The sequence below is a fragment of the Bombyx mori genome, chromosome 22 (genome assembly GCF_030269925.1).
Source record: "Bombyx mori chromosome 22, ASM3026992v2".
Lineage (NCBI taxonomy): Eukaryota > Metazoa > Arthropoda > Insecta > Lepidoptera > Bombycidae > Bombyx > Bombyx mori.
This window is the reverse complement of record NC_085128.1, coordinates 10,802,725-10,821,805: the sequence shown is the minus strand read 5'-3', so window position 1 is coordinate 10,821,805 and position 19,081 is coordinate 10,802,725. Positions and strand designations below refer to the sequence as shown.

The 19,081-nt window shown below is 36.9% G+C and overlaps 2 protein-coding genes across 3 annotated transcripts in view; one reads left to right on the top strand and one right to left on the bottom strand.

Moving 5' to 3' along the window:
- LOC134200994 (uncharacterized) overlaps positions 1-19,081 on the top strand; it is a 37,647-nt gene that overhangs the window by 10,520 nt on the left and 8,046 nt on the right. The window lies entirely within an intron of this gene.
- On the bottom strand, positions 3,609-18,907 carry DnaJ-19 (translocation protein SEC63 homolog). The gene is made up of 12 exons (NM_001281897.1): positions 18,671-18,907; positions 18,089-18,420; positions 17,446-17,616; positions 16,600-16,806; positions 15,663-15,891; positions 14,780-15,073; positions 14,432-14,558; positions 13,208-13,479; positions 11,926-12,125; positions 10,518-10,683; positions 4,206-4,327; positions 3,609-3,714 (listed from the first exon to the last, which is right to left on the bottom strand). The coding sequence occupies exons 1-12, from the start codon at positions 18,792-18,794 to the stop codon at positions 3,664-3,666; spliced, it is 2,295 nt and encodes a 764-aa protein (NP_001268826.1). The 5' UTR covers positions 18,795-18,907; the 3' UTR covers positions 3,609-3,663.

Below are 19,081 nucleotides of genomic sequence, written 5' to 3'. Positions count from 1 at the left end.
GCGCGAGTCCTAAGAAATCAGACCATCTGGCATCTCGGACTTCGGCGATGCGAGACTTTACGTCGCGTTGTAGGGCACGCATTCGAGTACGATTTTCCACTGTAGGATACCTATCGTAGGCACGGATCGAAGCGTTCTTAGCTCTAAGGAGTTCCCTAATATCGTCGGGCAATTTGAAGCGGTGAAGGAAGTCCTCCGCCACAACTTGCTTCGATGACCTATCTAATGTCGAGGTGATGTGTGACGTTACGATGTCTATGGCTTCAGCGGTATCCTGAGGAGACGGGGTAGAGTCCGGGCTAAACGGGAGCGATGGTGGATCAGATTCAGCCAGGCTAATGCCCAGCGTGTGCCAATCCACCACAGTCCTCGTGACGGGAACGGAATCGGGAGCGCGACCGAGCTTCATAATGACGGGGCGGTGGTCTGAATCTAACTCTAAAACTACTTCGATCGAGTGTAAGCGCAGAGTTACGTTTTTTAATAACGCTATGTCGAGTATATCCGGGCGATGCGCGATATTTAGCGGGTAGTGAGTCGGGGTTAGCGGAGCGATGATATCGAAGGCGAGATCATCGACTAACGCGTCGAGCCGCCTGCCATTAGGGGTTGTGGTGTGTGAGTTCCACCTGATGTGTTTACAATTTAGGTCGCCCGCCAGAATGACAGAGCTTCCCATGCCGAGTGGCGCCTCGATATCACTACTTAGAACGGATAAATCCTATAAACGTCAGCTGATGTGCAGTAAAAGATCACAATAGACTAAGCACTCTATCTCGCTCACACCCGCTTGAACAGTTGCTACCTCGCGCTCGCACCTACAGCGGGCTCTCAATGTGTCTGGCAAGATGTAAGAACCATTAAAACTGTCCGGCTCTTGGGGTAACATATTTTTATAAGTCCCTAAGTAACATAATATATAAAATTTAGCTTTTATAGTATAACGAAAGTATAATTAAAATTTATTAAAGTTTAAGGGTGTCTGGCAGGGGGTAACAACTGGAAAAAGTGTCCGGCAACGGATATCATGATTTCTAAAGATATTCTGGACTAAATATTAAAAAAACAACCTTTATACTTTAACGAATTTAAGGTACTATTTTATATACCTTTACTGCCTGTTACCTGCCCAAGTAACCACAATCGGAACTCTATAATGGCGGGTCGTTCTTACCTGTGTTGGGAGACATACACAGAGAAACTTTCAGCTTTTATAAAATAACGAAGGTCTGGCTGTCGCGGGCTCTTGCTCTATGAATTTTGTATTGGAAACAGGTGAAAGTCCCATCTGGTTTTGAGTGGTTCGTAGAGACCAGACCGCCTTAAGACACGAGACCTAATCTCAAATATATAGTATTACCGCTGTAACACTCTTCAAACCAGGCCTGATTTCGAACAATAGGAGTAAAAATGTAGTATATTTAAAAAAGGAACTGAAATATTACATGATTTACAAAATATTTTTTCTTTACTGTGTTTATTGAGAGTAGTCTGAACCTTACTTAAATCCGATCTAAACCATATAATATTTTAAGTACGTTTGTTTGTTTATGTCTCTTTCACTTCGAAACGAAGTAAGGGATTGATTTTTTTAGTGATAGTCGTGGGTTAGGAGAGTGACATAGGCTACGTTTTATCTCCAAAAAAAATATCTTATTCCCACCGGAAATAACACTGATACTTTTTCTTGAGCACGCGGACGAAGCCGCGGGTAAACAGCCAGTAAAATTAATATTTTAATTTAATAATAACGTGATTGTCCATTAAATGCAATTCGTACATATGTCTACAAGAATATAGTAAATTAAATCAATTGTATATGAAAATCTACACTGACCATGATGAGAAATGGATATTTAAATAATTGAATTATGTAATTTAATTTAATTTAAGGTTATAGTAATATCAAGTTGGTTTTGCGATTTCTTTCTATTTTATACCGGACTAGATAAACCGGTGAATCGTTAATTGCAAGTATGATATAAATGTACTTTAAAATATCAAAACACATCGTTACATAACAATAAGACGTACTAAACCGAATTAATTTATTTATTCTGGTCACGATATTAAACTAAACTAGTAATTTATTGTCATCGTTCATTGATGAATTCGCAAATCGTCAAGTTAAGCCGAAGTCTTGAACTTCGAGACTATTACAATAAAATATACTTATAGATATTTAAAAACATCGATTAATCGACGCTGCTCCCACTCTAATCATCCCACGTTGATGGTACTATGACAGAAACCTTCAAGGAACTACAGTAACTGCACCAAGATTCATTACAATCAGATAATTTAGGAACTCGTTCAGGTATAACATGAACGTTCTCTGTGATGACCAAACCAACTTTTTTTTTGTTTTTCCTATCTTAGCTGATAGCCTTGTGAGGCTATTTCAGCGGAACCTTAACTAGTAGGTGAGCTCACGGGGCTCAAACCTGACGACGTTGCTAAAACGAACCCTAGCAAGAGCCGTGCTTCGCAGAATCTACCACCGGATCGGAAACGCGACCCATTGAGAAGATCCGGCGAGAAACTCAGTGGGCTGTGTCTGAGGGCTAATTTACGGTGACCGGTGACCGGTGCTTGAGTTACCTAAAAGCACCGTTAGAGGATCGGGAGGATCCGAAATGACGTGTTTGGGGCGACGTCAACTGCTTTCCATTCTTTCCGCAGGATCGGGAATGTAGTTACCGGCGGCCATGATGAGAGGGTTCTCGTGTCAGCCAAACCAACCCAATTCTGTTTAGAGGGCTCTTATATTAGTGCAGTAGGATGGCCATGAACAGGGAGATTACGGGCAAACGTGATCATGACCACCCTGTTAAAAGCGTAACGACTAAGAATAACATAACTAACAAACATTCATTTTTATTTACAAAGACTGTAAGTGTGTGTAATAATGTTAAATTTTCATGTGATGATATATTTTTTTTTCTACTATCATACAATGAACCGATTGTTTTTACCGATACATGCAGTGGGCAACTGTAAATGTAATTGTGTTAGCATTTAGTATGAGATTGTTGTATGTATATGTTACTTGTAATATTCTGTGCTGATGTATAGCATGCTGGTACCCAATAAATAAATAAAAAAATAAAAAAAACACGTGTGGCACTCGGGGACTGCCGCGGTTAAGCTATTGCATAGCATTTTTTATCAACTTATGCAATTACAATTAGACAATAATAAAATAAGACCGCGCTATATTTATAAACATTAAAAAAAGCAAAACATTAACTGGCCCCTTCACACTCATAAGCTAGACCGCGCGAGAGAGAGATGGGCAGACTTTTATGATGCACATGCAGTGGGGTATATGGTAGGCGGAGCGGGGTGTTAGGTTTTATTTTCGTTACGGAATTTCTTGATTCGGTCGTCGCGCCAAAGCCCGCGATAAAAGCTAAAAAAAAACGAAATAAAATAATATAGAAAATTGTTTCAATTTCATATTCCCCCGATACGTACACGTTTAGATATTGTAAATGACAAGGACGAAATAAAACAAGTCGAGTAGAAGAAAAACGACTGTATATTAAAATGTTTTATTTCATTCGCTCTTTAACGATACAGACATTTTCCACAAACGATGATAATAATTAATTATTTACCCGACAGTAATAAACTCTATAAAAATAACTTAATTTTCAATGTTTAATCTTCCTCGACCTCGTCATCTGTTGTAAATTCACTTTCGTTGCCTCCCTGTGAAAAATAAGATATATCATGTTTTAATAAGACTTACTTATATAATAAAACATTTTACAATATTAAATTTCAAATATAATTTGGTAAATAAATTAAATATATATATTAATAAACGATGTATAATAAACTACATAAGTAAATAAACAAAAATAAATACATAGTTTATAGTTTTGCAGAAATTTGCACAATCTTATGTCCGGTTGTAGGCAAAATCTGACGATTGACATTTATATATACGGTTATAGCATTTTTTTGAGTAACAGTGAGTGATTGAGTGAGAATCAATCATGCGTTCCGCTTTGTATGGAGTGTATTTGTCAAGTCATGTCAATGTCAAATGAGTTACGACTTACTCAAGAAAGATGGCGGCATTCACGTCTTAACTTATCTATGCCTTTTTTTAATGAATACACAGCATGCTTATTACGCCCACTGACAGAGTCTACAGATGACCAGAGGCCGCATAGGCGATGAGAGGAACTACAAACCTGGTCGTTGTTGTCGGTGTCGGAATCGCTCAGGTCCCACTGCGGATGCTCGGCGGGCACTGCGGCTGCCTCCTTAACGTCCAGCTTCATGTCTTGCTGTTGATCCATACCGATGTACGAATCTGCATATCAAAACTTACAAGTTTACACAAGTTCGAGGCTCTTTTTTTCTGTTCGTTGGAACGATGATTGTCACATTCTAAATGTCAATAACCCAACTAAAAATTTGGTAGGCTCGGTGGAATTAGAATGACGCTTATATAGAAAAAAAAAGGAAGTCTGTTTAAGACATACAAGGACACACAGCAAAGTCATCGATTTATGTATTCATGTTGATACGCACCGCATACCAGGTTGAGCCCCGTGAGCTCACCTACCAAACCGTTCATGCCTGTAATAGTCCCTTAGGATAACAGCGAGTAGGCAGGGAAAAAAACAAAAATATTGCATACAATAAGTCTGCAATTCCAATAAAAACATAATATGTAATCAGAAACGGCTGTTAAAATAAACAGTTTCTACAATTCAAACCAACATTGGATACATTAGTGGAATGCTTTTTATTCTTTGTCGTATCACTCTTGTCAGAGCGGTCGTAGTCGTCATTCAGTATCATTGCTGTGGGCAGATGTAATGCGCCTCGCGAGCAATCACCACTTCTCCCGGTTTGTGGTGAGTTTGGTACACTCATGCAAACACGTCAACTGCCGACTTGACTTGGTCGGTCCTTCGTATGGGCAACTTTGGACGCGGTCTGGTGCCCTCTACTTTGCCCTGAACGACAAGGCGCTCTATGAAATCATTTCCTCGCTGGGAGATATGTTAAAAAAATATAGTATACGCCCATGCGAGCGCCGAAAGACACTGCTTAACGCAGAGTTCTTGAAGAATGCGAGATATAGTACGAATGCTTTTACTAAAGTATGAATAAATTAAATAAAAAAGTATGGTCAAAAAACTAATTTACTTAAAAATAAATTATATACAAAATATAAATAAAAATAGTATTCTTTGGGCGACATTAGTTATGTAGTATCGGTATGGTTAGTTCAGTATTATTAAATGACGGGATCTCACTAAGATTTATAGCCGAAGTTAGAATAATTTATTCAAATATTTGTACTGATTTAAAGTAAATAAAAATTGCTTTAAAAAAATCAAAACTTTTCTAAAATAATATGCCTTTTGCATTATATATATTATGCATTTTGTTAAACTTAATTAAAAATAAATTTATATTTTGTGTTGAGGATAAAATACTTAATAAAATAATACTACGCTACAATACAATACACAATATATGTACATAATGTAAACAGGAGCATATTATGTATTTTTCTACCAGGTGCAGCGAAAACAAACCGCTCGGTTATTTAATTTATTAAATTGGACAATGAAAAAAAAACGCGTTAAGAATAAATTTTAATGATGCTACATAATAACGTATCGAATTTCCATTTAAATGTTGAACCAGTTGGTCTCGAAGTTCATTTAAATTAATAACTTCGATCACTAATAAAATTTTATTTTAGTAAAAGATGAAAGTGGTTTTCTTTCGAATACAAAAAGTTGATGAAAATTTTTGCATAATCACCGGAATAAACAAATTTGATTAGTCCATAAATAATGGTATTTACATAAATTATTCATTGTATCCGAGTACAATGACATCTGTCGTGAATAAAATAATGAAATCACACTATTTCAAAATCACGTGAATATTTTACGACGTGAGCTGAGAGTATAGATAATATAGTATCTAGATTGTATAGTATAGCTTTTTTTCTAGGGTTCCGGCCCACAATTTAAAAAAGAAAAACTTTTTAGTTAATAATTGTTCATCATCAGCCTGTGTCTCTCCACTGCTGGATGTAGGCCTCTCCCATAGTCCGCCACAATGAACGATCCTCCGCCTTCCGCATCCAATCTCTCCCAGCATATCGCCGCAAGTCATCGGTCCAACGGGCAGGGGGACGCCCAACGCTGCGTTTACCGGTACGCGGTCTCCAGTCCAGAACACGTCTGCTCCATCGGCCATCGGTTCTGCGACACGTATGTCCGGCCCATTGCCACTTCAGCTTGCTAACCTTTAGGACTATGTCGGTTACTTTGGTTCTTTGACGAATTTCATCATTTCTGACTCGATCCATCAAAGAAACTCCGAGCATACACCTTTCCATAGCACGCTGAGCGACTTTGAGCTTACGGACCAAACCTACGGTTAATGTCCACGTTTCAGCGCCATATGTCATGACCGGCAGCACACAAGCGTTGAAAACTTTTGTCTTTAAGCATTGCGGGATTGCTGAGTTCAAGATGTGACGGAGTTTTCCATACGCAGCCCAGCCCAACTGTATGCGCCTATCAGCTTCCTTCTCAAAGTTGGCCCTGCCCAGCTGAATAATTTGGCCTAGATAGGTGTATTCAGACACAACTTCGAGTACCGCAGATTCGACTATTACCGGTCCAGGAATGATATGGTCGTTGAACATGACCTTAGTTTTGTCCAGATTCATTCCCAGGCCAACACGTCGTGACGCGGCATTGAGCTCACCTAGCATACAGCTGAGATCCTCCAGCGACTCTGCCATTATAACGATATCGTCCGCAAATCGGAGGTGTGAAAGATACTCGCCAATTGTTATCACTTTGTTATTAGTCGCCTGTCTGTCCGATACTTAAAATCGGTTTTCTAAGGAACTGGCAAAGGTATCAAGTCCAAATCATTTATGACTCTCATAATTAACTCACTGTTGACTTAGTGAGAGCGGACCTTAGATGCATTTGTTGTGATTTAAGGCTAGCAATAAGCAGTGACTTTCAGGATAAAACTTAGACATCACAAAATTCTGTCCAAAGCCGTGGCTACTATTTATGATCGTTTAGTAATAAATATGTTTTTAGCGTTTACAAGTTTCAAATCGCGTTATGTTGTTTTATATTTTATTATGCATATTCCGGCGACTCATGTAAACTTAATATGTTTCTCGCCGGATCTTCTCAGTAGGTCACGATTCCGATGGTAGATTCCGCGAAGTACTGCTCTTCTTAGCAAGAGGCTAGCCGTTATAACTATACTTGAGACCTTAGAACTTATATCTCAAGGTGGGTGGCGCATTTACGTTGTAGATGTCTATGGGCTCCAGTAACCACCAGGTGGGCTGTGAGCTCGTCCACCCATCTAAGCAATAAAAAAAAAAACATAAGTTAGTTATAGATAAGCAACTCAAGCACTCAACAAAAATGTTTACGGGCGTCGGCCACTAGATGGCTTCGCTTCGATTAGTTTCTCATTGCTCCTGTAGATGGCAGTAACAAATTAACTATCCTATATTTTATTTTTAATGAAAAATTTTGTAATTTTCAGAAACCACAAAAATCATTTGGTCTATAACAAATAAATAGTTTTATGATTTTTATTTTATTTTACTTTCTGTGTTTAGTTATACAATAATGAAGTGCCTTAACTTTAACAACATACAAGTTTAGGGGGCATCCGCTGCAAGATTTCGCTAGTTTCTATACAAAAATAATTGTCTTAAAGTATCGCAGTTTCAGGGCCCTGGGCCTCACACCAGATACCACAGATACAACAGTTACTAGGTACAAATACTAGACGGTAGTAAAAAAAAATTGGTTCCCTATTTAAAGGACTTTTTGTCGGGAACGCGAGGAGTGAAGTTGTGTGATTTGTTTTATTTTGTCTATTTAGTGTTTCTTCAGGTTTAAATGTGTTATAATGGTGGTTTATTAACTGTTTAATATCTGTGAAAGTGCACAAATGTGGGAAAATAAAACAAAGCTGCTGGACGTAACTTCTCGCGATCCTCCAAAAAGTCCACTGAAAAAATCTCAGTAAATGACCACCATTTTACTGCGATTATATTTTATCCCATATCATCTCATTTCATTAAATTCATCCCAGTTCATTAATGTCTCAAATTAATCATCTTCATTTCATTTCACTCCATATTATAATTTTTCATAAAATTAAGAATATAAAGTAAAATAAGACATGACTTAAAGGTCTTAGTTACCAGGTCATAAAATCTCTTAAAAAAAATTCCTATTTAAAATTGAACAGGAGAAAGAATAACATCTGCGTGCTCCGTGTCGCATACAAATTGACCCGCGAAAACAAGTCCTGAGTTATATCACTCGTTAAAATAAACATTTAAATTCCGCTTACGGTTTTTTTTTTCGTTAATCACACAAGCACGTGATGTAACATATTACTCACCGGTGTTACTTTATATAATCCACGAATATTACTTAAATCTACATTAATCGCATCAGAACAGGATATTTTTAAATTTTAATTTAAATTTTTACCATTTTCGAAATGTGTCTGCGAAAGATTTAAAACAATTTGATATTAGCATGTCTTCTATTCGTATCTTTATTAAGACAAATTAAAAAGATCTATTTTAGATTAAATTTATTTTAGTTTTTATCGTAAATTATGGGATGAGGAAATGTATGCAATAAATTTGTAGATAAAGACAAAAAGTTAATTAAAGTTAGAAATAACTGATAACTTATCTAGTATAAAATTTAATAGTTTTATCTTCAGGAGAATAGAGTTTAGTCGTGTTTAATTTTAAACGTTCAACCTCATGTTGAGGTCTCTATTGCCTCAGGTGCTCATGGAGTGGCCCATTATGCTCACTTGGCTCATTTAGCATTTCATATAAGAGGCAGTACCATCTCTGTACTAGCCACGATTCTTTGAGATTATGCTTTAATGAATTTGTATCTGTTTTAAGTATTTTTTTAAATATTATAGACAGGTGAACGATCTCGCTGTCTTTTAAATGGTTACCCATAGACATTTACAACTTGCCACCACATATTTTGAGACATTTTTATTGCTATTGTAGGCAGACGAAATACGGCCCGTCTGATGGTGAGTGGTTACCGTCGCCGATTGACTTCAGCAATACCAGAAGCAGAGCCAAGCCGCTACCTACCGCAGTTACAGTCTTAATTGTATGTCAGACAGCCGCGGTAATAATAAAAAAAGGTCGAAAATTTTAATATTCAATATTCCCGACATCAGGAACAATGTCGCACTTCCATGAACTCAACACGTCATAACTTGTAACTATGTGCTTAATGCGAGTTTTTTAACTTCTCGATCGCAAGAACAGCGCCCCTAGCGGCAAACCAAGTGAAACTCGCACTATGCAGACTCAAATAATGTGTTACCGCAGATAAAAGACGAAGGGCCGTATACAGCCGAGATTTCAGGCTCGCGTGTATGTAGCCAGGGCCGCACCGACCCTCGGCAACGCCTGTGTGCGAAACCCATGATGTTCCCTCTATTTTTACGAATCTTCATGTGCTAATGTATTTTAAAGTGAAACTTTTATTACATAGACTCAAACTTTTTCGTCTGTGTGTTGCATGTCGCGTGACGGTCGGCCGCGGAGTAGGGATATAGTGAAAGGCGCTCGTCAGAGCAGCCAAGGCCAATATGGCGGCGCCTATAGTTCGCAGCAGCTGACCGTATAGTGTATAGACTATTACTCATTTGAGCCAGTGCTCCACGCTATTTTGTTTATTTTTGTCAGTGTTTAATATAAACGTTGTTTTTTTTTTATGATTGAAGGATTACTGGTGGCCCGGAGGCCTTTCCAGTTTCACCAGGACAGGTAATAAACGTTGTTTGTCAGGGTTAAATGTATACAATGTGAAAAAAGTTTCACTTTTACCGTGGTTTCATAAAATCACACAATCCTTTTTTTATTATTTGTTAATTTTAACTTATTGTTTCGACTGTATTGTATTTATATTGTTTTGAAATCTTTGGAAACCTGTATTTGAAGAAATGCATTTAATGTTTTGTTTTATTTACAAGACATATGTTGCGCTTATTGTACCTACCAACTTAGTTATCGATATTCCACTACAAAGAATTTATTTTTGTGTAACATAAATAATTTCGGCGGCAGCTTCCTTAATGTCTTGGCGCCTGTGTGTACCGCACGCTTCGCACATAGAGGCGGTGCGGCCCTGTATAGAGCCCGCAGTTGACGTATCGCGTGTCGTGATTTTTTTTCCCTACCTATGCTGATAGCCTTGAGAGGCTATTTCAGCTTCACCCTAACGTGTGTAGGTGAGCTCACGGGGCTCAAACCGGGAGTGTTGCTAACACTGACCCTAGTAAGAGCAGTGCTTCGCAGAATCTACCACTGGATCGGAAACGCGACCCGCTGAGAAGAACCGGCGAGAAACTCAGTGGGCTGTGTCTATGGGTTAATTCGCAGGACGGTGACCGATGCTTCTGGTCGTGTCGTGTCGCGTACGTACCGGAGCGCAGACAGCAGGCGAGCGTGTAGAGGCCGGGCCAGCGCGGCGCCGTGAAGCGCAGCTGCAACTCGTGCGTGTCCACCAGCGCAGTCACGTGCGCGGGCGCCGTCAGCAGCGTGTGCGACTTGCGGTCGCAGATGTAGCACCACCAGTACTCCTGCTTCTCCTGGTAGAACACACGCACACACACACAGCTGTATAACTTTTTTTATTTTTTACTAGCTTACTGACCCGGCAGACTTCGTAGTGCCTCAATCGATAAATAAAAGGCCTAAACTTTTGGGGGGAGACATTAAAGGAAAGGTAGATTTATTTTGACAAATAAATCATAAATCTCGTCATTAATATGAAAATAAATTTTCAAAATCCTGGAATCCTGTTTCATTAGGTCGGTTAAATATTTTAGCGATACTTGACTACTGTCATCATGCCTACTTTAAATGGCTCTCCTGTAAAGTTGTAAGAATGTCGTTTAAACCTTCGATAAGAGCAATCAAATTATTTATTTTCATCACACAACTGAAGAATCGTGATGTCTAAAGTATTATAATTATAATAAGTATGTATTAAATAAATTAGCTTAAAGCGAACCCTTCATTTCCAAAGTCTATAAAGTGTCTCAAGTGAACAGTATTAATTTAAAACACTTTCAACTTTCTCTTTTGTGCCTTTAGTGAGAGAATTCTAGTCGAAGCACGTGGCACTACGTCATCACTTCAGCTAAGTTCCATTACGTCATATTTACGAACATGATAAATAATTCGTGACTCACCGATGAGTTAGAGGGAAAAGCCGAATTTTAATAGAACTGTACTACATTGTGCTTAGTGTGAGTTTTTTAATGTTCTCGATAACGTAAAAGTGAATTCAAAGTTTGTATGGAGTTGGAACGTTTGCCGCTAGGGGCGCTGTTCCAACTGCATACAAATTTGAGTTAACTTTTACGATATCGAGAACGTTAAAAAAATCTCACTAAGCACACAGTAAATCTGAGTAACTGTAAAGAACTGCTATATTTATATAATATTTATTTAATGCAACTAACATTTTTTTCTGCGATTAACTAATGTGGGAAACTTGATTGATTTTGATTTTATTTTGCATTTTCACTTCGGCCAATGTACTGTACTATTTATTCGTACTAAGTAAAACGTAGTATAAAGTGTATGTACGAAATGGAATCTGGTCGTACCTGTGACCATAATTAAATTTAAATTATTTAAATAAATTTTATTGTTATTATTTATTTAAATATTTTAATTTTTTTTTATTGCCCTTGTAGGCAGACGAGCTTACGGCCCACCTGATGGTGAGTGATTACCGTCGCCCATGGACTTCAGCAATGCCAGGGGCAGAGCCAAGCCGCTGCCTACCGCTAAAATTAAATTAAATTAAATATATTAGTCACCTGCGGGAAGTACGGACAGTGTACCGGGTGCGAGCTCTTCGATCGTCCCTCGAGTCGTTCCCGTTTCTGCAGTCTCTTCTGGAACTTCTCCCACTGGTCGTCGTCATCTTCATCGCCGCCCGTCGACTTGTCGCGGGACTCGTCCTCTGACGAGCTGTGCGACCCCAGCTCGTCCGAACTACCCACGTCAGAGTCCTCGCCTGTTAATATTTATATATATATATATATAATTTTTTTTTTTTTTTTTTTATTGCTTATATGGATGGACGAGCTCACAGCCCACCTGATGTTAAGTGGTTACTGGAGCCCATAGACATCTACAACGCAAATGCGCCACCCACCTCGAGACATAAGTTCTAAGGTCTCAGTAGTGTTACAACGGCTACCCCATCCTTCGAGCCGAAGCGCATCACTGCTTCACGGCGGAAATAGGCGGGGTGGCGGTACCTACCCGTGCGGACTCCCAAGAGGTCCTACCACCAGTCTATATTACTTATACGGCTACATAGCAGCACAGGTCATGACCACCGCTCAATGTTTGAACTCATACATTGAAATAATAATAATAATAATAATAGCCTTTTTATTCCTAAATATAGGGTTACAAGAGGTTCCTAAGTTAGGTGTGCCTTTTTGCATAGGCCTCCTCCGATTACTTCCAATGGATCCTGTCCCTTGCTACTCTCAGCCAGAATGATCGCGCTGTCTGTTTCAAGTCATCTTCCCATCTCCTGACTTGACGACCCCTACTTCGTTTGCCGTCTCTTGGTTGCCAGATGGTAACTTGCTTGCTCGATTTGTCAATATATTGAAATAGTTCTACCTTAATGTGTAGTTTAACCTTTAACCTTAATCTTCTACACACAATGACAATCCTATTTATTTGGATTGACCAAATGCAATGGCAAATATATTTATACATTTCTTTACACATAACTAATTTATTGGCTCGCTTCTAATTGTTGGTTGATTTAATATATAACGAGATTTCTTTTCTTTATTCCGAAATACAATTTAGGGTGCTTGTTGTGTTTAACAAATTTAACGACGATCCGTTCTGACCTTAATTTTTTTTATTGCTTAGATGTAGGCCTCATTTTATTACACGACATCATTCATACATCGCGGAGACTGGTCGTTTTTTTTTTGGAGAAATTCATTAATCCGAATGTACTGGATATTTTACACATTAGATCACAGGGGTTTTATGGTTTTTTAACATTGTATTTTGATATAATATTTCATACAATATTAGAAAACAAATACGACAAGTGAAACAGACCGTCATCATCCTTTTTCTTTGGTTCCTTAACTTTCTTCTGGCTCTTCTCGTCGGCGGGGGGCGCGGGTGCGGCGGGGGTGGCGGCGGCGGCGGGGGCGGCGGGTTGCGCCTGCTGTTTAGCCTGCTGTTTGCTCGCGACCGCCTTCTTAGCCTTTTTCGGTGCTTGTTTCTTAGCCTGTTTCATCCACACCGGCCTCTTGAAAGTTTCCTTCTTCTCGGTTTTACCGTTCTCCCCTTTTTCTGCGTTTTCACCTGCCCCTTCTTCTTCTTCCCTATAAATTTAGTTTATTATTTGCAAATACGATTTTATGGCTCGTTCGTGACTTACTTGTACACTAAAGCTGTACGCTAAAAATTATAGATCTATTGTTTTATACTAAAAGTTTTAGGCCTTATTTATAACTGCTAAAGGTAATTATTGACGAATGATAGATTCAATGACGATACTGCCACTGAATTTTCCAAGTTTTTTTTTAATTGTCCTTATAGGCAGACGAGCCGACAGCCCACCTAATGGTGAGTGGTGAATATAAGTGAGATAAAATATAAGTAAAGCCAAGTTTCATTTAGTTTTCTAACTCAGAATCCAGTACAACTGACCTGACCTATATATGTACATTTAAAATAGCAAACAATTTTGACTTTGAACATAATATGATAAGAAGTACGTCATGATACGACTTTATTGTTCTCGTAAACTAATTAGTTATTATTGAAACCAGACTACGCTCAACTGTGACTATCGGAAAACCTCAATTTGATAAACCCATTTGTACGTTGTTGACAAAAACTTTCTCGAAAGTGTAAAAACAAGTGTATAGTAATAGGTACGAGTTTTGAGCTCTCGACAAAAGTGTGGGGGCCGTCTGCGCATCCTACATACATATAAGGTCAACATTTCACTCATGTATTTAATATATTTTTTATAATTAAATTAACTTCATTCAATTTGATATTTAAAAACGTGTTAGTATTTTTTCCCGTGGCTTCGCTCGTATTATAGTTATAAATAATCCTATTTTTAAACGACTTCCAAAAGGTTACAATTTATTCTGTTTTATAAATATATTATTTTTGTATATCTGTATATTTTGTATATATAAATAGACAGATTAAATTAGAATGAGATGAGAATGAGATTTTAGGTAAGTACAACTGTACAAAGTTTCAGCTGAATTGAGGAGAAACCGCACACGTGTCACATACTGACGTGACATTACTTACTTAATATTTTCTTTTTCTTTAATAGTAGTATCCCCAAAGAGTTCCTTCATATTTGTACGCCTTAAGAAAACTGTGACGGTCACTATAGCACCAGCAGTCACAACTGTTGAATTTTCATCGTCAATCACTGTAAAAATACAAATCTAATATTAGAAAAAAAACAGGACTGGAGTACAGTTCAGTGAAAATAACGTATTCTAATATTAACTATTGTTATCATATTCCATATATACATCATTCATGAGATATTGAAGTGTTAATTATATAGTATAATAGACATGACGTACAAATGTTGATAAAAAAAATAATCTACTCCAACGAAAGTTCTGTAAATGAAATTTTAATCACCTTCTGTATTTACTTGGAAATGTATATAAGGAGTATTTCCCAATACTTTGATGAGGTCATCGTATTGTTTGTCATTCAGGAACCGGAGTAACTGTCGTCTTTCTTCTCCAGGGAGCTGTGCCAATTGTAACAGGGACTTGATGTGTTTCTTGCGATTCGTAAAGTACTTGAGATGATCTTCGGTTATGTAAGGTAGTTGGAGTAAAGGCGATTTATACTCCCACAGACCCTGGACTATCATCGGGGATAGCTTCATGCAGTTTTCGATAGTTTCGATAGTTGGTAGACGAGGTACTGCGAAAGATTTTTTTAAATGATCATCAATCTTAATTATTTTCATCAAATAAGACGTGCCTATGCACGTCTTATTTGCTTTTTAATAATGAAACGATTGACTTAAATAATTTCAACACTAACACAATTATATTTACTTTGGTGCAGCTGCACATAAAATAACAACAAAAAAAAAAACAATGCTGAGAAAGCTGTTATTAAAAATAACAATTGTGCCAATATGTATTATGTTTATAGTAAATTAAATTGTTAACATTATTCCTCTAGGAACCTCTATTGAAAAAAAACCAATATGCCTAACAGGTGAGGTGGAAAGTCATGCGGTGGCACAATGTTGTGGGAATCCGGGGTGTGTCAATTTTTAAAAATAATTATTTACCTATAGCTACTTTTGGGTTAAAGAAATACAGTGTAATAAAACGATATCCACAGGATATGTATATTTGCACTACGACTAGTGAATCAGTAAATATACATATGTATATATTTTTATGTCCTCTAGTGATTTCCTTGTTTCAACAACCGTAATCCCTAATCGGCTTTTTAGAATATAGTACAATTTTAGTGAAGACGTATGAAAAGGACTTACTTCTTCGTGCATAAGCGAGAGCAATAAGTTGATTGACGCAGTTCACCAATTCTACGATGAGGTCAGGGCAACGGGATACTATGTAGCGACGATCGACTTCCAGGGTAGTAGGTGGAAGGCGCATGCGGGACAGGTGAGCGTGCAGTATCGCACGAGCCTTGATGCTGTAAGGACGACAAAGAGGCTGCTCTTTGTTTTTCTCGCCAAGATTCGGTAACTCCCGAAGAAGCTATTTGAATACGTTTAAAATTATTGAATTATAATCATAAGACTAAGTACTCATTAAATTTTGGCGAATGAAGATTTAGAATTATCATAGGCTAGTAATTTTTTTCTTTACTCGTGCCATTTTTATTTTTTCTATTCGATAAATTATGTAACATTAAAAGCTTTTGAAAGTAGTACAATTCACATTACATCAAATAGTTAGTCAAATGACTGTTGTTAGGTTAGAAGAATTTAACATGTGCCCTGCTGCTAGAAACTAGAAGACAAAGAGAAAAAAATGGCACTGATATTCTTGCATAACTTCTAATCCAATCTTATTTTTATTTAGATGGGTACCAGCAGTATTCAAGTTGTCATTTTTACGGTCTTTGTAAATGTTATAGGCATCACATGGACTTGTGGCATTTTATACTAACAAATACATAACATAATTAAGTCTTTCATTGACTTAAATCATGAATGACTAAGCATGAATTCACCATATTCTACCTAATTATGTGATTCAATTGATTGAACTGTAAGTTTGCTCAGACCTTAACGTTTATATCGCTTGAGATGTCAATGGCCACATTCAGCTAGATATGTGGTATATGCTCTGTTTCGTCTTTAATTATAGCAGGTCTTAAATTTAGTAATCTAAATTTACAAAATATATTTTAATTTAACTTTGTCATTGTTATAAATGTAAATTTATTCATTTGATACTCACACTAGGGACTTCTTCATTGTCAGTAATCCTCTCGATAATTTCAGAATTGTGTCTTTTATCAAATTCACATGAAGCAGCTAATATCATAAGTGCTCTCTTAAGGGGCATGGAAGGAGTCTTATGACAAAAATAAAAGTACATTTGTGTTGTATCCAACAATACTTGTTCCCCAGAGAATCTAATTGAACGATACCACCAAGTGCCAACCTGAAAAGAAATTTAAAACATGATCAATACAAGAATCTAAAAAAAATATTTGTTTTTCAAAATATTAAACATTTGATAATATGTCACAAGCATATGCTTCGTTTCTTTTAAGCAATTGTTGAATGCCATAAATGAAAAAGTTTGTTGCATCAGGTCATAAGTCTCATGACTGGCTTCAAAATTTCAAACAGTAGGGCTGGGAAATCAAATAACATTTTTTTGCACTCAATAAGTGAACAGATTGCCTGACTTATTCCATCTGGTATTAAGTGATTACTGGAGTCCATAAGCATTACAAAGTAAATGTAACCACCCATCTCGAGACATGAGGTCAATAGATTTTGGAATATGTTATCAAAGCTTGAGCAAACCATGAATAATTACACAGGTTTATTAATTTTGAATGTTTGCGACTTTATTATACCACTTTGTTTTCATAAACATGTACATAGTACAACAGGTACATGCATATTTCTTGAGAAAATTTCTACCGATCTCTGGAATATATATATCTGCATACTTGTATCACTCGATAACAGTATAGTATATCGGGCATTTGTGCTCTTGTATGTGTGTTTACTGTAAAAACTTTACAAGATTTGATTATAATAATAAAAGTAAAACTAAAAGTATACTAACAGCTGTTGGAAGTGCAACCATAAATACTAAGGCATATAAGCCTAATACCCAAACACTGTTCTCCTTTTCGACAATCCAACTAGGTAAAGCGATGCCAAAGCTCATTGCTCCAGGTCCATCAGGGTTACCATATTTTTCCCAATTACGTCTCGCTTCATCATCTGTAAGAGCCTAAATAAAATAAATTATCATTATTATATACCATATGTGGTACCCCACTGCAGAGCAAAGGCCTCTCTATCCTGAATACAGTTCATTATTACTGTATTTTTCTATGAACTCTACTGACCACATATTCTGTTCCTATTCAAAGTGAGCTGAAGGTATTGATTACAAATTTTCAATTAAAGAATTTGCAGTTCGTAATCTAAAATTGTTCAGACAATGTTCAATGTGGAACATAAAAAAAAAGATTTCTGCCAATAGGCTTACAAGCATTAGTTTGAATAATCAGACATCAGTCCTTTGCAAGTGGGTATTTGATCTTTTGCTTCAAGGTGATGATACTAAGATATGCTATATTTTACTGTGGACTGGAGCTTTTTGACTTTATGTATCAAATAAATATGTTAAGTTTTTTTTTTATATTAACAATCAATTTAGGTCCTAGAAAAAACATCCATGAAATATTAATTATGTTTACCTGGTATGCCTTTGTGAGCCTCATGAAAGCCTTCTCGTCACCAGTTTCTTTGTCAGGATGCAAAACTAGAGACTGTTTACGATATGATTTCTTTATTTCAGCCTGAGTTGCACCAGGAGGTAGGCCCAAAATTTCATACGGATCAAAGTTTGACATCTCATAATCAAACTGTGAGACCTTGTATGCCAGAAATCCAAGTAGCACCCATCCAGATACTATAGCAAGTTTCACAAAGAAATTTTTCACGCTTTTGTAAGGCTGCGATTGTTCTATGATTAGTTGTTTGCTAACACAATTTGGACACTGACATCTTTCGGCTAATTTTGCAGGATCTAAAAAGGTTGTAATTTTTAAATCAGTTAAGCGTGAGACTAAAAAAATTCCGGCATTAGTAAAAAGCAGTGATGTACAGTCATCAATTAGGCATTCGATACTAACGGTAAAGCATTATGTGATACCTTCGACAAATTCATGAGACATTTTCAATTCCCATTTTAGTTAAAAGTTGTTATTATTGAAACAAATTAATACATCAAATCAATCTATTAATACAACAATAGAATTTAACATTTGTATCCATACCTTCTTTTCGTTTTTTAGGCCAATAATAAAATGTAGCTGGTACTAATATTAATGCAAGAAATGATAAAACAAAATAAAAGAATGTAGATCCACTTTCGTCATATTCGAATTTTTGACCGCCCATTGTAAGTATCAAATCATTCGGATTTAAGTAACATTAAATACACCAATGGGTAAAACTTAAAACCCGACAACTTATCAAAATTAATTTATATCAAGTAAGTTGACCGACAGAAGACGTGTCATTTAACATAGATATTTTTTTTGGTACAATTTTTCCTTATTAGGAATGGCAAGGGGATCTAAGCTCATACAGCCTTATCTGTTCTATATTTAACATAGATAATAATACACTTCTAATATTTCAGTCAATAGAGACGAGAACAAAGAGTCACACGCAAATATTAGGTT

What these genes read in the sequence shown, in the direction of transcription:
- DnaJ-19 (NM_001281897.1), bottom strand. Translation starts at nt 18,794, where the DNA reads ATGGGCGGTCAAAAATTCGAATATGACGAAAGTGGATCTACATTCTTT. An exon ending in AAAGAAAAAGAAAATATTAA is followed by an intron (nt 13,480 to 14,431) that starts GTAAGTAATGTC and finishes CTAAATTTATAG; the next exon opens with GGAAGAAGAAGAAGGGGCAG. An exon ending in ACACCGACAACAACGACCAG is followed by an intron (nt 3,715 to 4,205) that starts GTTTGTAGTTCC and finishes TATTTTTCACAG; the next exon opens with GGAGGCAACGAAAGTGAATT.